This window comes from Pagrus pagrus (genome assembly GCF_965226575.1).
Source record: "Pagrus pagrus genome assembly, chromosome: 13".
In the NCBI taxonomy this organism is placed as follows: Eukaryota; Metazoa; Chordata; class Actinopteri; order Spariformes; family Sparidae; genus Pagrus; species Pagrus pagrus.
The window spans coordinates 26,597,442-26,613,175 of record NC_140197.1 but is presented as its reverse complement, the minus strand read 5'-3'; the positions used below and the strand labels follow the sequence as shown (position 1 = coordinate 26,613,175).

General features: G+C 41.0%; 1 protein-coding gene across 3 annotated transcripts in view; it reads left to right on the top strand.

The window, feature by feature from the left end:
- The window catches only part of col5a3a (collagen, type V, alpha 3a), a 53,280-nt gene extending 39,667 nt beyond the window's left edge, over positions 1 to 13,613 (top strand). For all 3 annotated transcript variants that reach the window (XM_084371728.1, XM_084371727.1, XM_084371726.1), the window contains 20 exons: positions 2,376 to 2,429; positions 3,682 to 3,735; positions 4,092 to 4,145; positions 4,244 to 4,351; positions 4,460 to 4,513; positions 4,592 to 4,645; positions 4,846 to 4,899; positions 5,470 to 5,523; positions 5,642 to 5,749; positions 5,896 to 5,949; positions 6,094 to 6,147; positions 6,230 to 6,337; positions 6,420 to 6,473; positions 7,795 to 7,830; positions 8,300 to 8,353; positions 8,451 to 8,739; positions 8,966 to 9,078; positions 9,215 to 9,283; positions 10,587 to 10,820; positions 11,044 to 13,613. In XM_084371728.1, coding sequence (XP_084227854.1) covers positions 2,376 to 2,429; positions 3,682 to 3,735; positions 4,092 to 4,145; positions 4,244 to 4,351; positions 4,460 to 4,513; positions 4,592 to 4,645; positions 4,846 to 4,899; positions 5,470 to 5,523; positions 5,642 to 5,749; positions 5,896 to 5,949; positions 6,094 to 6,147; positions 6,230 to 6,337; positions 6,420 to 6,473; positions 7,795 to 7,830; positions 8,300 to 8,353; positions 8,451 to 8,739; positions 8,966 to 9,078; positions 9,215 to 9,283; positions 10,587 to 10,820; positions 11,044 to 11,190 — 1,806 coding nt within the window. In that variant the 3' untranslated portion in view covers positions 11,191 to 13,613. The remainder of the gene's footprint in view (positions 1 to 2,375; positions 2,430 to 3,681; positions 3,736 to 4,091; positions 4,146 to 4,243; positions 4,352 to 4,459; positions 4,514 to 4,591; positions 4,646 to 4,845; positions 4,900 to 5,469; positions 5,524 to 5,641; positions 5,750 to 5,895; positions 5,950 to 6,093; positions 6,148 to 6,229; positions 6,338 to 6,419; positions 6,474 to 7,794; positions 7,831 to 8,299; positions 8,354 to 8,450; positions 8,740 to 8,965; positions 9,079 to 9,214; positions 9,284 to 10,586; positions 10,821 to 11,043) is intronic.
- Positions 13,614 to 15,734: the final 2,121 nt, after the last annotated feature.

Here is a 15,734-nt window from a genome sequence, read left to right as displayed (position 1 = left end):
TTGACAGAACTTAACTGTGACTTACAGGGGATACTAATGTCTTTGTCTACGTCTGTGTTTTTGCTATCAGTCAAACTCACAGGGGTCAAGCTTGATTAAAGCTTTACTGAATACAAAAGCTATATCCAAGAAGCAGACAGCAACCATCCCTTTTGCTTTGGAAAAATTATTATTATATGATGCACAGATGTTGTCAAGATCAGGAGAGTACAATAAACAGCACCTAAACCAACATTATAATTATAAAGCATTAGAAGTAGGCCACTGAGTACAAGTGCGCTCGCTGTAATTATGTTGCTTGATACCTGTAGATAATGCAACCTGAGCAGAGTAAGCTATGACTGCGACAGTCACTTGCAGTCAGTAAAGAAATTTTTTTAAAGGCAATCCCATTGTATTGTAGAATATATCTCATACTGCATAAGAGAAATATACTCTCTTCTCGAATTATAGGCTGTGGTCTTGAGTGGGGCTCAGTGTGCTCTTTGAGACTATTACACTAGAATTACAACCATGTTAAAATAATAAATGCTCCTGGACTACAGTGTATGAACTAAGTGCTGTGTTTCCATTGTAATAGCCTTGACAATTCTTGACAAAGCAATAAACACCCCACATTAGCTCTGCTCAGTAGCTGTCCTTAGCAGTTAACTTTATGCAAACTACTCAAGCATAATACTATGGCATGAGCAACACTTATGATTTTCAAAGTTGCCAGAAGTAAAAAGCTAATGTTAGGCTATAAACAAACTATACCACAGTCGCATTGCTTTAACATCACCACCACCAAGCATCTTAATACTAAAAAGAAACCATACACACTTACTACAAATTGATCAATCTACTAGTTGGAAATTTAGAGTTTGAATGAAGTTAGTCCTGTAAAGACGGACCAGTGAGTAGATGAATCTCTCTCATTTAGTCACAGTATTAAGTACAAACCTTTTTTCAGGCATCTTACTGAAAACCCATTAAAAAAACTCTTGACTTTGAGACGAGGGAACCAGAAGTTCAAAACTGCTAACTGATTTCCAGGCTTTAGGACTCATTCCTGCTACACTGCACACGTGCATGTGATTGGTGAGCTATTACATACAAAGTCTAGTAGTGGACGTAGCCAGTGTGAGATACAACATATACTGTGTCATTATGCTGGCGATGAAAAAATACAACATTGGGTTAAACCGACTGTGTCTGTCCGGGATCTTACAAAACGATATCCCTCGGTGAAGAGAAAGAAAGCCTTTAAACCTTTCAACCTAGAACAATCTGAAGACATCTTTTTAATGTGTGAATACTTTTCAAGGGGTGAGTGCCAATTACAAAAGAGACCGTGACTTTATGTGCAAGAAAGACGAGCCCAGAGAATGAATAGGTGGTCCTGTAAGTAAAAGGAAGAAAAGGGATAAGAAAATAAAAAAAAGAAAGAGTGACAGAAAGGAGGCAGTGGAGCAATGGAGTGGAGGGAAGAGGCGGGGCACCGATTGTGAGCAGGAAGACGGTGTGACAGCTGCTAATCAGATTAGCCTCAGCCTTGGCTGTCTAATGAGCATCCTCCTTTGTGACAGTCATCTCACAACGCTGTCAACCATGAACACACGCTCAACAAGATTCTCTGTAGCCTCTCTTCTCCACCGCCAGATTAGGGAGGGAATGCATCAGTATGGAACCAAAACAAAAGAGAGAGAGAAAGAGAGGAGAAGAGAGATGCTGAAGACTCAGTGGGGAAGTTTCATTCATGTGTGAGTGTTGCGGATCACAGAATTCTCCCCTCTAATGCTCAAGTATCTCTCCGCCAGAAGGATATGTGTTTCCTCTGGTCCCACACAGTCGCTCTCTGGGCAGATTGTCTGTCTTTCTGTCTCAGTGTCTTTACAACACAAGGCTCCCTCCCAGACTTCAGAGTGATTCAGAGCGCAGCTCAACATCTACTCAACTGAAACTGAAGCCGAGCACAGTTAGGATTAATTGCTTGGCACTCTCTTGAGCTGCACAGAAAAGTCAAATCACATGCCGTCACTGTGGCTGAGAGAATATGGTTCTCGCACATCACAGGCTTGAGGTTTCTTATTAATAAGAGAGAATAAGAGAGAATAAGAGAGGTGGGTGTGGGGGGAATCAGAGCCCTTGTCATATTGAGGGTAATGACCTGTCTGGATGTCTTCATCATGTCACCACGATAATGATCATAGATACTGGGGCCATTGCATAAGCAATCCACCATGGGCCCACTCTCTCTCTTAATTTAGGATGCACTAGCCAACCCAGAGCTCACATTCATTTTTTATTTCTCTGTGTGTGTTTTTATTGATGCAGTATATCCTTATTCTCTGCACTCAGATTCGAATAAAAACATTTTATTTCTCTCTCCACAGGGGCCTCCAGGACAGCATGGACCACGAGGCCCTCAGGGGCCCATTGGGGGAGAGGTAGAGTGCTGGATTTATTAATTTCTATAAATCTGTTTTAGATAATAAGCATAATTACATTACATTATAACAAATATTATAATTGGTCCTTACACAATGAACAAAAGATTATTTATTTATTTCTGTCAGATTAAAGCCTGATTTCTTTGCATTATTAAAATCATTAATGGAAATGTATCATTGAGGCTTTATAATTATTTTTCTTGATTTAATTCTTGTATTTTAAAAGTTTTTACAAATGTTGAAATTGCATCCTGTTCAGATATTTGAGTCTGACATTTTCAATTGATGGCAGCTGCATGCCTCTGGTATAAACAAAACCATGAACGTATATCCACTTTGGAATCAATAAGACTCCTGTTCAATACACAGCATTGCCTACATTTCAAACTGAACAATAGCTCATCCTCACACACCTCAGATACTTTCTATTGTACAGCCTCCTGTCCGTTCATACAGTGTCTTCATTTGAACACTTCCTGCCACAGACCCTCCACTGCTTTTGAAATTTGAATTATTAAACAGTATTAGAATATAATCCCTGGGAGAGAGTTATATTTACTGCTCTATGAATCATTAAGAAGTATTAGACTATCATCCCTAAGAGGCAGTTATATTTACCTCTCGTAATGGCCGTCTCTCTACAGCCTCTCACACCGGTCAATTATTTAGCAGTGAGCTGCAGAAATCTGTGTGAGCCACGCTAGTACTTCATCACAGGAAGCATGGAAACACAGCAGTGCAGAGATGGTGGGATTCATAAATGGACAGATACAGGAATAGTGGAAAAGAGAGAAATGGGGTGGGATGGCATGTGAGAAAGCAGTTGACAGCAGGAGCTCAGTAGTAGTGCGTGGCTGTACTCAGTTCTCATGTTTGTGCACTCTACCGAAAACATGCTTTTACCAGGCTTGTTTCAAGACACAAAGCCCAGTACACTGACATGCATGTGTGCACACTAACACACATGCACGTGCACAAACAAACAAACTGATTGAGGGAAGGAAAATGGAATCCGCCCTACTGTGTGACTCAGACTCTATCCACATAGCAATCCTGACATTCAATATTTTTCCTTGTGTTGTGATAATTCTGTTCCAGATTCAGCTTTCTGTGAGCAGAACTGCTGACAAACAAAACAAAAAAAAACACTGCACCAAGAACTTCATTCTCAAAAATCAAATGAATATTTCAAACTTGCCCTCGTTTTATGATATTTTGGGTCAAGCTTTTCTCTCTGCTCCTGCCACAGGGCCCACCTGGAATGCCTGGTGGAGTTGGTCAGCCTGGACTTGTTGGAGAGAAGGTCAGCATTTCCCTTTAGCGACTGCACAGCTTATGTCTGTGCCTACAGTGAAGAGGTGTTGGTTTGTGTGTGTGGGCTTGTGTGCCATGGTGTGTGTGGTGTGTGTGCTGGAACTTCTAGATCTGAAAGGTGAGGCTGATGCAGAAGTACCTTAAACGTCTTTCCAACGGAGACTCCACTGGTTTCAAAAAGAAGTACAATTGCATATAAGCTTATGAAGAATGACCCTACTTCTCACTCAATGCATTACCTCCACTAAACAGTTTCTTAATGAGTGTTTGTTCTCAACTGCTAATTTAAAATCTCTCTTTTTCCAAATATGTACTTACACTTACTGAATGTTCCTTTTCTACCAGGGCGAGGATGGCGAAGCTGGAAACCCTGGGTCAGCTGGAGAGCCTGGCATTGCTGTGAGTCATCTCTCCTTCCTGTCCCGCTCAGCTTCATCCTCTCTTCACTGTCTCTCTTCACCTTTCATTGATTGACATTTCATATGCTGGTGTCCCAGGGTACTAAAGGCGATGTGGGGGAGAAGGGTGACTCTGGCCCTCCCGGTGCATCTGGACCTCCAGGACCAAGAGGAACACCAGGGGAGGACGGACCCAAAGGCAACCTTGTGAGTCTTGATCAGTGACTTTTTCTTGCTCTAGTTGTCAAGTCAGTCAGTCTGTAAATGTCATGCAATGTATTTGATGTTTTTTTGAATGATTGTTTTTGCCCATAGGGCCCTATTGGATTCCCTGGAGATTCAGGACCCCCTGGAGAAGCTGGTGTCAATGTGAGTATTATTATTGTCTCATCATTATTTTATCATTAGTTTATTGCTTGGTCAAACATGATTTATTTTTTCTTTTAGGGAGTAGATGGTGGATCAGGGCCTAAAGGAGACAATGGAGAACCTGGCAAAGCAGTAAGTGGATTTTTTTTCACATGGTGCACATATTGACAACACTAGTAGTGTAACTGTTGTTTGCTGGGCTAAAGTCTTTATCTCTGTGATGTATTGAGGTTTTGCTTCTTTATTCTTATGACTGGGCTTTCTTCTCAGTGACTTTATGACTGGGAATGTGTTTCTGTTTTTAACCTTAGTCCTTTTTCTGCTCTCCACAGGGACCTCCAGGAGCCTCTGGAGAGCCAGGTCCAACAGGACCTCCCGGACGAAGGGTGAGCTCAGCATTATAACTTTATTTTAATAGCACCTTTATAACAGAGAGCCAAACAGAAGTAACAAAAGAGCCAAACAGCCATGTCAAACAGAAGCAAAAAATGTTCAAATAAAGTTAAAATAAGAAGACAAATGTTTCAAAATGACAATATAAATTAAAACAAATAAAAAGAATAAAAGCAATAAAAAAGACAACATCACATAAGAGCAAATAAATACGGTTATAAAGAATGAGAGCAATGAAAGGTCCTCTGGCAGGTGGTTCTGAAGTTCGGGGGGCCTGATGGCAAAAGCATGGTCACCTTTGGAACTGGCAGCGAACTTTACATTAGCACACATGGGGTTAAGGTTACTATGAATAAGACCAGTGTTTGGAGAACTGAACAATATGATTTCTGACTTTAAGGCGTATCTATATTAAGGTTTAGTTGCGTGCCGTCAGTGTATTTGCTATAGCAATGAAAAGATAGAATGTTGTACAACATATGTTTTGTGTAACTATATGTGTGTTTGTTTACAGTGAAACACTCCTACCAATAACTCAGTAACATTGTCTTTCTCAACCCCAGGGTCACATAGGTGCTGCAGGAAAAGAAGGGAAGCAAGGCACGAAGGGAGCCAAGGTATGGCTAATGACTTGCAATGAGCTCTGCGGTTGTGCATGGTGCCTTCCATCAAAGCTATTCGTATTTAATTTTTACTTGATGTCTTGCCGTCCATGTCTTTTTGTCTGCTGTGTAGGGGGCAACAGGAACCCAGGGTCCAGTGGGGAAGACGGGCCCAGTGGGACCCCAAGGGCATCCAGGAAGGCCCGGTCCAGAAGGTCTTCGGGGCATCCCAGGTCCCTCGGTCAGTACACTGTCTGAATCTGAAGAACATATTAAGGGAACACACTAAAACTCATCAGGACTTTTCAGGTCTTGTTTGTTTTGTATTGTATTGTATTGTTTCAACATATAGTGAGCTGATCTTTGATTCATGTGTTTATTTTCTAGGGTGAGCATGGGTTAAATGGGCCACCAGGACAAACGGGACCACCAGGACCACTTGTAAGATCCTTATATATTTTGTGTTAAATGAGAGGAGGGATATGAGACATTAATAATTATAAGTCAGGATGTCCAACACAATCAAACCATATCATCACACAGTCTACATCATTGGCTAACTAGTACTTCTGACATTGTTTACAGGGCCCACCAGGACTTCCAGGGTTAAAAGGAGACCCTGGAAACAAGGGAGATAAAGTGAGTGTTTAGACCTTGAGAGTGAAAACATTCTCTACAAGTTTTGGGAAACAATTGTGATGAACCATGTCTCTGTCTGCAGGGTCATGGTGGGCTGATCGGTCTAATTGGCCCCCCAGGAGAGCCTGGTGAGAAGGGAGACAGAGGTCTGCCAGGGAACCAGGGTACACAAGGTCCTAAAGGAGATGAGGTACATGTCTTTGCAACATGATGCATCTAAGACACAAAGGAAGATCAGATCACTAACAAGATATGCTTTTTCTTATATCCAGGGTGTGGGTGGCACATCTGGTCCCACTGGCCCGCCAGGACCACCTGGACTCTCAGTAAGTGACACAGCTGTTAGAACAATATGAATGCTTTTCTATCATAAATGCAGGAACAATAATGTTTACGTGATAAGTCCTTTGATTTTGCTCGATGTTTTCTCATTCACAACATACAGATACTTATAGACAGGATGGTTTTCATCTCTACTTTTTCAGTGAACAGTCATACTATGTATATATATATATATATATATATATATATATATATATATATATATATATATATATATATACACAGTTATCATCAACAGATGTGATGTCAGTGTTGTTTTTGGTTTTTATGTAAGTAAGGCAGTGATAAACCCTATACGCCATATGGCTCCATCACTGACTGATGCCCTAAACAGGAAGATATTTATGAAGAGTTTACATTATTCCTGCTGTGGATAAGCAATAAAAACCACCATCTCCTTACAGTGAATGGCTGAAACCTGCTTATGTTTTTTTGTTTAAGTGTCTTTTGGGTGACATATGTCTGGAAAGGAATGAACGTTATACCTTCTGGTTTGCTGCATCTTATTAATGCGGACACTATTGGTATGCATCAAAAATGCATCTTTCAATCTTAAGCCTTCCTTTTGCAAAGACTTTGCTGGTGTAAAACAAACAGGTGAAAAACACATACTGTATATCACCAAGAACAGTCATTCTTCTTTAATTCTGGTGCAAATTGGCAGATTAATCATCACATTATAAGCTTCTATAAGTCATCTCAGGGATTTAGCTGATGATTACATCTTTAAAGAGCTAAGAACCAGGGGCCTCATTTATAAAACATTAGATATTAAGTATGACTTAGGCAAAAAACACATAAAAGTATTTATTTATGGAATCTTACCTCTAAGCAAAGCCTAGACCTAGTGTAAGTGACTTTCCTGCTGGTTACGTAAAGGTATTGCAACTCACTGAGACCTCGTCTTCCAAAAAGTTTGAGATTCTCTTTTGGTCCATTGCTATTCCTGACTAATCCCTCATTTGTGTTGGCATTATAGAAGGAGAGATTGCAAGGCAGGTGCTGTCAATTTAGGTTAATTTGAGGTGTGTTAGTTAGAAATGGGATTCTCAGAACCTGCTTAAGCAACACTTCAAGAACACTGTCAGAAATGATCTTAAGACTAAGTTAACGTTTAAAGACCGATACAGCATACAGTCCTGTAATGACTCATTGTCACTCAGTAGTGAAAGTAATCATTTTCACCATAACCTGCCATGTCGTTAAGCAGGTGCCTGATTTTAAAATGAATAGCCGAATATGTATTTTGCCGTTCTAAGCTTTGAAAGCTTTCACTGCTTAATAAACCCTCCTCTCCACTTTAAGGGTTCAGCCGGTGAGAAAGGATCGAAGGGAGAAATGGTGAGTCCCAACAATCTTTCTTATTTATTCATTGCCATTCGTACACTCACACCTCGGCTTGGTTAGCAGCTGCTGGGAACATATGCCGGGGAAGAGAGAAAAAGAGAAAAAGTGTTTGTTGGCTTAAATGTACCATGCTTCATAATCATAATGCTCCACTGTGTTTACTGCATGTCTTTGGAACTAAAAGCCTGCTGTACAGCCATGCTTGTCTTGTGTGTGATTTTTCCATTGGGCCCTTTTAATAGGATTTGGTTCTGGTGTGTGTGATGTTATGAAAACCACTATAGTGTGTCTTGAGAGCCAAGGCTTTGACCACAGAGTGCTGATGCACACAGCTGGATAATCCTATAAAGCGGCAGCCATAGTGTATCTGCTTGGATAAAGCTGGGATTTAGCCAAGTGGTGCGAGTGAAGCTCCAGGTGAGACATGATTGACACAAACTTTTTGTCCTCTTCTATTCTTCAGGGTGTCGTTGGTCCCAGAGGAGATACAGGCCCTGCTGGCCCTCCAGGACCCCCAGTGAGTACTGCCAATGATCCACATCATGGCCTTCTCAGTGCCAGCCCTCTCTTCCTTCTTCCTTCACCTATCGCTTACCTCTTTGTGTTAACTCCAGGGACTGCCTGCGACAATGATTGAGCCCCTGCCTATCAGGGAGGGCAGGCAGAAGAGACGAAGGCACTCCGATCGGGGGGGAGGAGCTTCCAGAGAGGAGGATCTGGATATGGAGGAGCTCCTCCAGGGAGATCAGCCTCTGGAGGACCCTGAAGGGATGGAGGAAGTCTTTGCTACCCTATCTTCCATGAAAACAGAAGTGGAGATGATGAGGAGGCCCCTGGGAACCTTTGAGAGCCCTGCCCGGACCTGCAAAGAGCTCATGATGGTCCAACCAGACTACAGAGATGGTTAGCAAAGACATTGTTGCTGATTCACCACCTTCCAGGAAAAACTAGTCCAGGAAAAACTGGTCACTTTTTGAAAAAATGCACACATTCTCCGACACACACCCTTTTAACTTAACATGCTGTTTATTATTGTGCTAACTGCATTTTATAGTGTTGTTACCCTGGATGTGTTTATTCTATCAACATCGGGTGCTTGATTGATGTCCTTCCTCTGTGCACTTCGTAGGAGACTACTGGATTGATCCTAACCAGGGTTGTCACAGAGACTCTATTAAGGTGTACTGTAACTTCACAGCTGATGGAGAGACATGTCTCTACCCTGACAAGAGGATTGAGATGGTAAGTCTCCAATCTCTCGCTGTCAGCCTTTACAAAGCCGACCTCGTCATATTACATCAGAGCACAAATCACTCCCTATATCCCTTGAGCCTAAAATTTAACTCAGCACCCTCCCTCTCTCCCTCTGTGTGTCTAGGTGAAATTAGCAGCGTGGAACAAAGAGAAGCCAGGAAGCTGGTACAGCCAATACAGGAAAGGCAAGCAGGTACATGAAAAAAAAAAAATCAAACCTCACCTCCTACCATTTATCTCAGCTGGCTCCAAATGTCAGACTTTTTCAGCTAATTTACTCATCCTAACTGAGAGTGTATGAATGATATTCCTGAACACGACTGAGGTGTGAGCATTTGTACAAGTATGTCCACATGAATGTGAAGACATGCGTGTGTGTGTGTGATCATCCATGTGTGCATGAGGGCATGTGAATTCTTTTTGTTTATTTGTAACTCTACCCATCATATAATTTGGTAGTCATTTATTAGCGATGAGAGATGAGCTGATTTGGTACTGCCAGCAGTTGATTGCAGCAGTCAGGATGAGTCACACAAAGCCACTGGCAGCGCCGTCTCATCGACTAGCATTCAGGGCAGCACGCTCAGAGCGCTGGCCTTTCATGTGCACCTGATCAGAGGTCTCATAACCCTCTCAGATAATCACAGCGCTGCCAGCACAATTGCAATTCACAGACTTTCTCATGCAGAGTCCTATACTCTGCTGTTTTTTCCTATCTTTCTGTTAATTTCCTGACTTTCCACTTTACTTTCACTGGCTGTTCTGATCCTGAAGAGAAGTTGCTGTAACTTTTTCACCCTTGCTTACGTAAAGCCCTTCATCAGAACAAATCAGAGATTTGTAATTTCATGTTTGTCAGACAGATTATAGGCTCAGACGTGTTTTTCTCTGGCTTCATCTCTCTGAGAGAAAACCTGTTTATTTTTCTATTTTCTATTTTTTGTCATTCAGTGAGATTTTGTGTCATTCAAAGGTAATGCTGCTTTAAACCTGTGGCTATAGTAAATACTATATTCCTCTGCCTGTGTAGTACACAAATGTTGTTCCAGTTTTTAAAACAACAACAGGTTAGAAAGAATCCAGTTCCACAGCCTCTTGACTTTCAATAAACATTTACTCTGATTCTCGAATCAGACAAATGCAAAATGAGCCTAAGTCACAGTTGTCACGGAGGAGATTCTTGCTGTCTTACATAACATGGTGTTGATGGTTATCTGTACTGGACATTTGGTTTGCTGTCCCTAGGTAAAGTACAAACTGAGTCAGATGAGTATGACCCACTTCCTCTATGCTTACAAGTTATCTTAATAGTCATGCCGAACTTACACAACATCTGCTTTGAACGATAGGAAACTGTACGTTTGTGTGAAAATGAGGAGCAAATTGTACAGTTCATATGCCTTACATCAGAGTTTACAAGTCAAAATAAATCATGAGTATAATAATAAATTCTCATTTAGAATTGTAACCTTAATGCCTGTGTCTGTGTCATCCAGTTCTCCTACGATGACAGGGATGGGAACCCTGTACATGTAGTTCAACTGACCTTCCTCAAACTACTGAGTGCCACGGCCAAGCAGAGCTTCACCTACACCTGCCAGAACTCAGCAGGCTGGTTTGACAGCACCTCCCGCTCCTACCAGCATGCCCTCCGCTTCAGGGGCAGCAATGACGAGGAGCTGACACAAGCCAAAAGCCCCTTCATCAGTGCAGTGCATGATGGGTGCCAGGTCAGTGCAGAGACAGGCCAGGGAAAAAGGACTAGCTGGACAGATAAGAATTAGCTGTAACGAAACTAATGTGTCTATCCGTTGTGTCACTGTGTGCTTGATTTAATAATAGCCATCAGATCGCTGACTAGAACATGGATTTAGGCCAGAGTGAGTGGGGAGACCTAGTTAGTGGAATTAAGCACGGCAAATTGTAATAATGGCTTTCATTTTTCTCTTTCAGTTACGCAAAGGTCAGGAAAGGACTGTTCTAGAGATTGACTCCCCCTCGGCAGAGCTGCTCCCTATTATAGACGTGGCTCCAGCAGACTTTGGCAAGAGCAACCAGAAGTTTGGATTCCAAGTGGGACGAGTATGCTTCAACGGTTAACATCTTGCCAACAACAAAGAAAAAAAGAAAAAATGACACACAGTAAAAGAAACTGTACTTTTACCACTGCCCCAAGCAATATTTATTATATTCTGTTCCTGTATGTGGTGGGTTTGTGGTACATTATTTAAGACTCTTCATCGGCCATGTTCTATGGCTTTACAACAATGAGAAGAAATGCGAGAAAGAGGATATGCAACAGTGGGAACAAAGCACATTTACCAAAGGGAAATATTCCAATTAGATATATTTAATTTTAAGTGTTTTTGTGTTCTTTTTCTCTCACTGTTTGAGCGGCTGTATCCTCACGAACAATGAGGACGATGACCACTCACAAACCAGACAGATCTGTCTGATCACAGAAAGGAGACGGTCTGTCATTCTGTGGTACGGCTCCGTTAAGTGGGACTCTTAAGACTGTGGATGAACTAGTTGCTACCTAATGTTTTTTTATAGACTGCGACTGAATAATTCAGAGGTGCAGTCATACTCATTTGCATGCTCAAATTTCACTATAATGACAATTGCATAGCAGTTGTGAACTAGCTTAGCACATTAATTCCGCACAAGTACAGTAATTAATTTCCTGTGTGCAGGAATGATAAATTGTCCTTTTTACCCTTCAACTGCAGTTTTCTCGGTGAATTACCTTGATTAGTATTCAGTAGGCGTAGCTAGTTATTGAACTCGACACTGACTTGAACGGATAAGGTTGTTTCCTTTATTGGACTGCTTCTCTCCACGGGTTTGATGATAAGCTTTTTGAGCCCTCCATGTTTCCAAGGACTACATCACTGTATATGTCAGACCAGTATCCTGTCTCATGCAGTATATTCTTGCTATGACATACCTCAGCAACCATGTTGGGGATATTTTGGGGCAACAATTAAGAGCATGTCGTTTAAAATGTTCTAGTCTGTTCTCTAGTCTTAACTGCAGTCCTTTACACCAAGAGACATTTCACACATCTCTTGAAAGTTTTTTTTATAATTGCTGACATAACCTGTTTTCACATTTCTGCCCGACTCAGAGGTTTCTCAGTTTTGTTCATATGTTGAAATGTTGCTGTTCATGTGACATGATATGCTCTTCAGTGGTGCTAAAGATGATTCTGTTATGTTTGTGTCACTGTGTTTGTGTGTCTCTGTGGGCAGGATTATGTGGCTAGAGATGGAGAGGGTTATTGCTCTTTCAGCGGCACAACAGCCTCAAAGGCTGGGGACAAGTCTACTGTGTTTTTTTGCACATCTTCTGGCTGATTGTGCCAATTTCACAGGGCCAGTGAAAGGAGGGGAGGGACAGCTCAGAGCAATGTGGTTGATGGCGTAAAAAGGGAAAATCCACTCTTAAATCGAATTTACATTGTGCTGTTCCACTAATGTGTAGACTGTTGGTAGCTAGTGGAGGTTAGTCTGCATGTTACTGTTTTCAGATCCCCGTCAAAAACAACAACCTTTGACAGGCTGACAGTGTTATTCTATCACTAACCTGGTCGCTAACTGACGTTACCTTTTCTTTTGTGGGGATTTAACCAATTTAATGATAGGACTCACCTCCCCACATGCAAAACAAGTTTCCCTTGACACTACTTTCTAGGGGTATTGTCTTGTGATCGGTTTAAAGAACTACAAGCAAGCCAAGTTTTTTTTTTCTCCCTATTGCAGAATGAGAATCAGTGCAGCCAAATATCTCTCCACTGCCATTCTGTACTGTTCCCCTGACTGTGTAAAGTAAATCCAGTGTCGATGTCTACCAAAACCAGAAATTACATCATGAGGTAGTTAATGATAGCGTCAGGTGACATTTTCAGAACTTGCTGCACTGCAGATGTTTTTAATGATTCTTTTCAAATTACCTTTAAAAAAACAAAAGATAAAACTGTGACTCATAAATTCTCCTCACATCCCGGTAAAATTACCATGCATGCTAATATGGTGCCATGCTATTCCATTATTCACTGTCTGAAGAGCAGCTGCGGGATTTGTTTTAGATGACATTATTACCACAGTCTGCCTCTGTGTGTCAGCTTAAACAGAGGCCTCTTAAATTAACAAATAGAGCTGTGAAATACTACCGAAACAACATATGTATGTAAATTCTATTGAACTGTTGATTTTCCCCTCAGCAAATGACATTTCTTCACGCTCTGTCTACCTCCTCCGACTCAAACAGTAGACTGTGTATCCAGTGTGTGTAATTTTTCCGCTGCTCAACTGTTTTACAGCGTTTAAACATTCCAGTGATTGAACTCCTCTCCTCCAGTCTCATCCTGCGCTGCCCCTCCTGTGTATAGTGTTTGTTGTACTAATTTTATATACTGTACAGTTATTCTGAGGATTTTATGAGCAGTAACCTGTTGCCTGAATGAAAAACAAATGTATTTGTCAAAAATTGATGTGCGAATAAAAACAAACAAGAAATCATTGTTTTTTTTCCCTCTCCAGACTGTAACAGGCAGGTAAGAACAACATCCTCAAGAGCATGCGGATGTCTTCAATGTCCGGTCCGAGTGCAATAGACAAACAAGGCTCTTCATTACCAACTAGTTCTGCAACATTCACCCAACAAGCATGCAATCAGAATCCCCACACAGCTGATGTAATCAACTCTGATCTGCTCCCCAGTTCATTTATTTCAATTAGCCATGTTTCAGTCCTCAAGAGTGAAGGTGGAGAGGAGACGGAGGTGAGGGAGGGATGGATGGTGAGAATAAGAGTAAAGGTTATTGATGAAATGGCTGAGGATGAAAAAAAAATGCACCTGGGGTGATTTGCTCTGTTTGGATTAGGGATGTTAATGATGAATCATTAATCGCCGATTAAAAATGTATTAACAGATAATCAGACAGAGAGAGGCACAAATCAAAAGTATCCGTCAAATACTGAATGAAATGCAAAATACCAGTAAGACAAAATGTATTTAATTAAAATTCAGATAATTTGTGAACTTCTTGTCTTAATTAAGGTTGGACTTTGTTGTGTCAGGTGTTGAATAATGACAGACGGGGGCTTCACAAGTACAGATCCAGTTTGTAAGAAAGTTGATTTTGAATCAAACATGGATCATGCCACTGGTTAAAACAGTTTTCCAATAGAGAAACGTCCAACTTATTTAATATTTTATTTAACCAATAATCAACTACTGTGGCAGCCAAGTATCAGTTAAAGAAATTGCTTAAAATTTGCATCCCTAGTTCGAAGGTAGCAAGAGCTGTGCTGGTGGACATAAATGTGGGACAGACAAAAAGAAAAGGTCCCAACGACCTCTTTACTTAAACAACCTTTGAGTTTAAAACTATTCCATCGAATCTCTTTCACACTCTCTGTCCCTCTGTCTGCTTACTTATCTCTGCTACTGCCGTGAACACACACACACAATAATTGCCTTTTGCTCCTTTTGCACAGACTCATGCATGCACACACACACATACACACCCACACGCACACACACACACTTACACACACAGAGACACACTCTACAGTCGATTCTCTGGCGCACATTAAAGTACAAGACGCTCATCCCCTTTGGGGCCCATTGTTCAAGGTTAGCGTCAATGGCAGAATAAAGGTTACCATGTTATTTTTTTTCTTCTTCCTGCTCTCTTCCACTCAATTGAATTTTAACCACACTAAGCTCCTGACCAGGAAAGGTCATCTGTTGCCACTACCTCAGAATAATGATCAAGCAGGAGAGCAGTGTGACTATCAATATGGTATTTCTACAGTACCGTACCCTTTTCCCTTGCTCACATTCCACCTTAGTGCCCACCAGTCCTGTGACACTGTGTTTCCAAAGTCCTGTATTTCTTCCTCTGAGAGCTGAATATTTATTAGATAGCAGTGCTGCAGTTCTATACAATTATTATCTCTATTGAGAGCTGAAAATCTTCATGAAAGGCTCAAATACAAGAATAAACCCTCAGAATTGAGTTGTCAAACATGACAATCATTTGGAAACCATTGTTACACAGTCTCTCCGCTGCACAGAAATAAACCAGCTTGAGCAAAGCCTTGAGAAGAGCCCTTCATCCAGCTGATCCCGGAGCTCAACTTTGCGAAAGCTTGTGGAAATCCCACCGAAATGCAGAGAAATTTTCTTTTGTATGCTCACAAATACAAACATACAACATACAAATAACCGTGCAGGAAAGTGTGGATGGATCTGAAAAGAAAACAATCTAAAGTTATATGTTGTTTTAATTCTTTTACTAAGTCATTCTTTGAGAGCTGAACAATGTTATAGATGCTACAAAAACTACTATTTTAACACTACATGGAAGTTGGGGAGATGACGGTAAAAAGCAGGAAGCTTGTCATGTGAATATCTTTTTACATAATTGTTCCCAAAAACCTTGGCCTGTTTGCTCTTTCCAAACAATATGCCTTCTCTTCTCTCATTTTATGATTCATTCCTTCCTTAAAAACAAATTACAATATCAACAGATGGATGTGACTTTTGAACTTCATGTCAATGAATCTGAATAAATATAAACACATAGCAACTTACAAAAGTTGATTTTTGTATCTAAATTCATTCAATTCGAT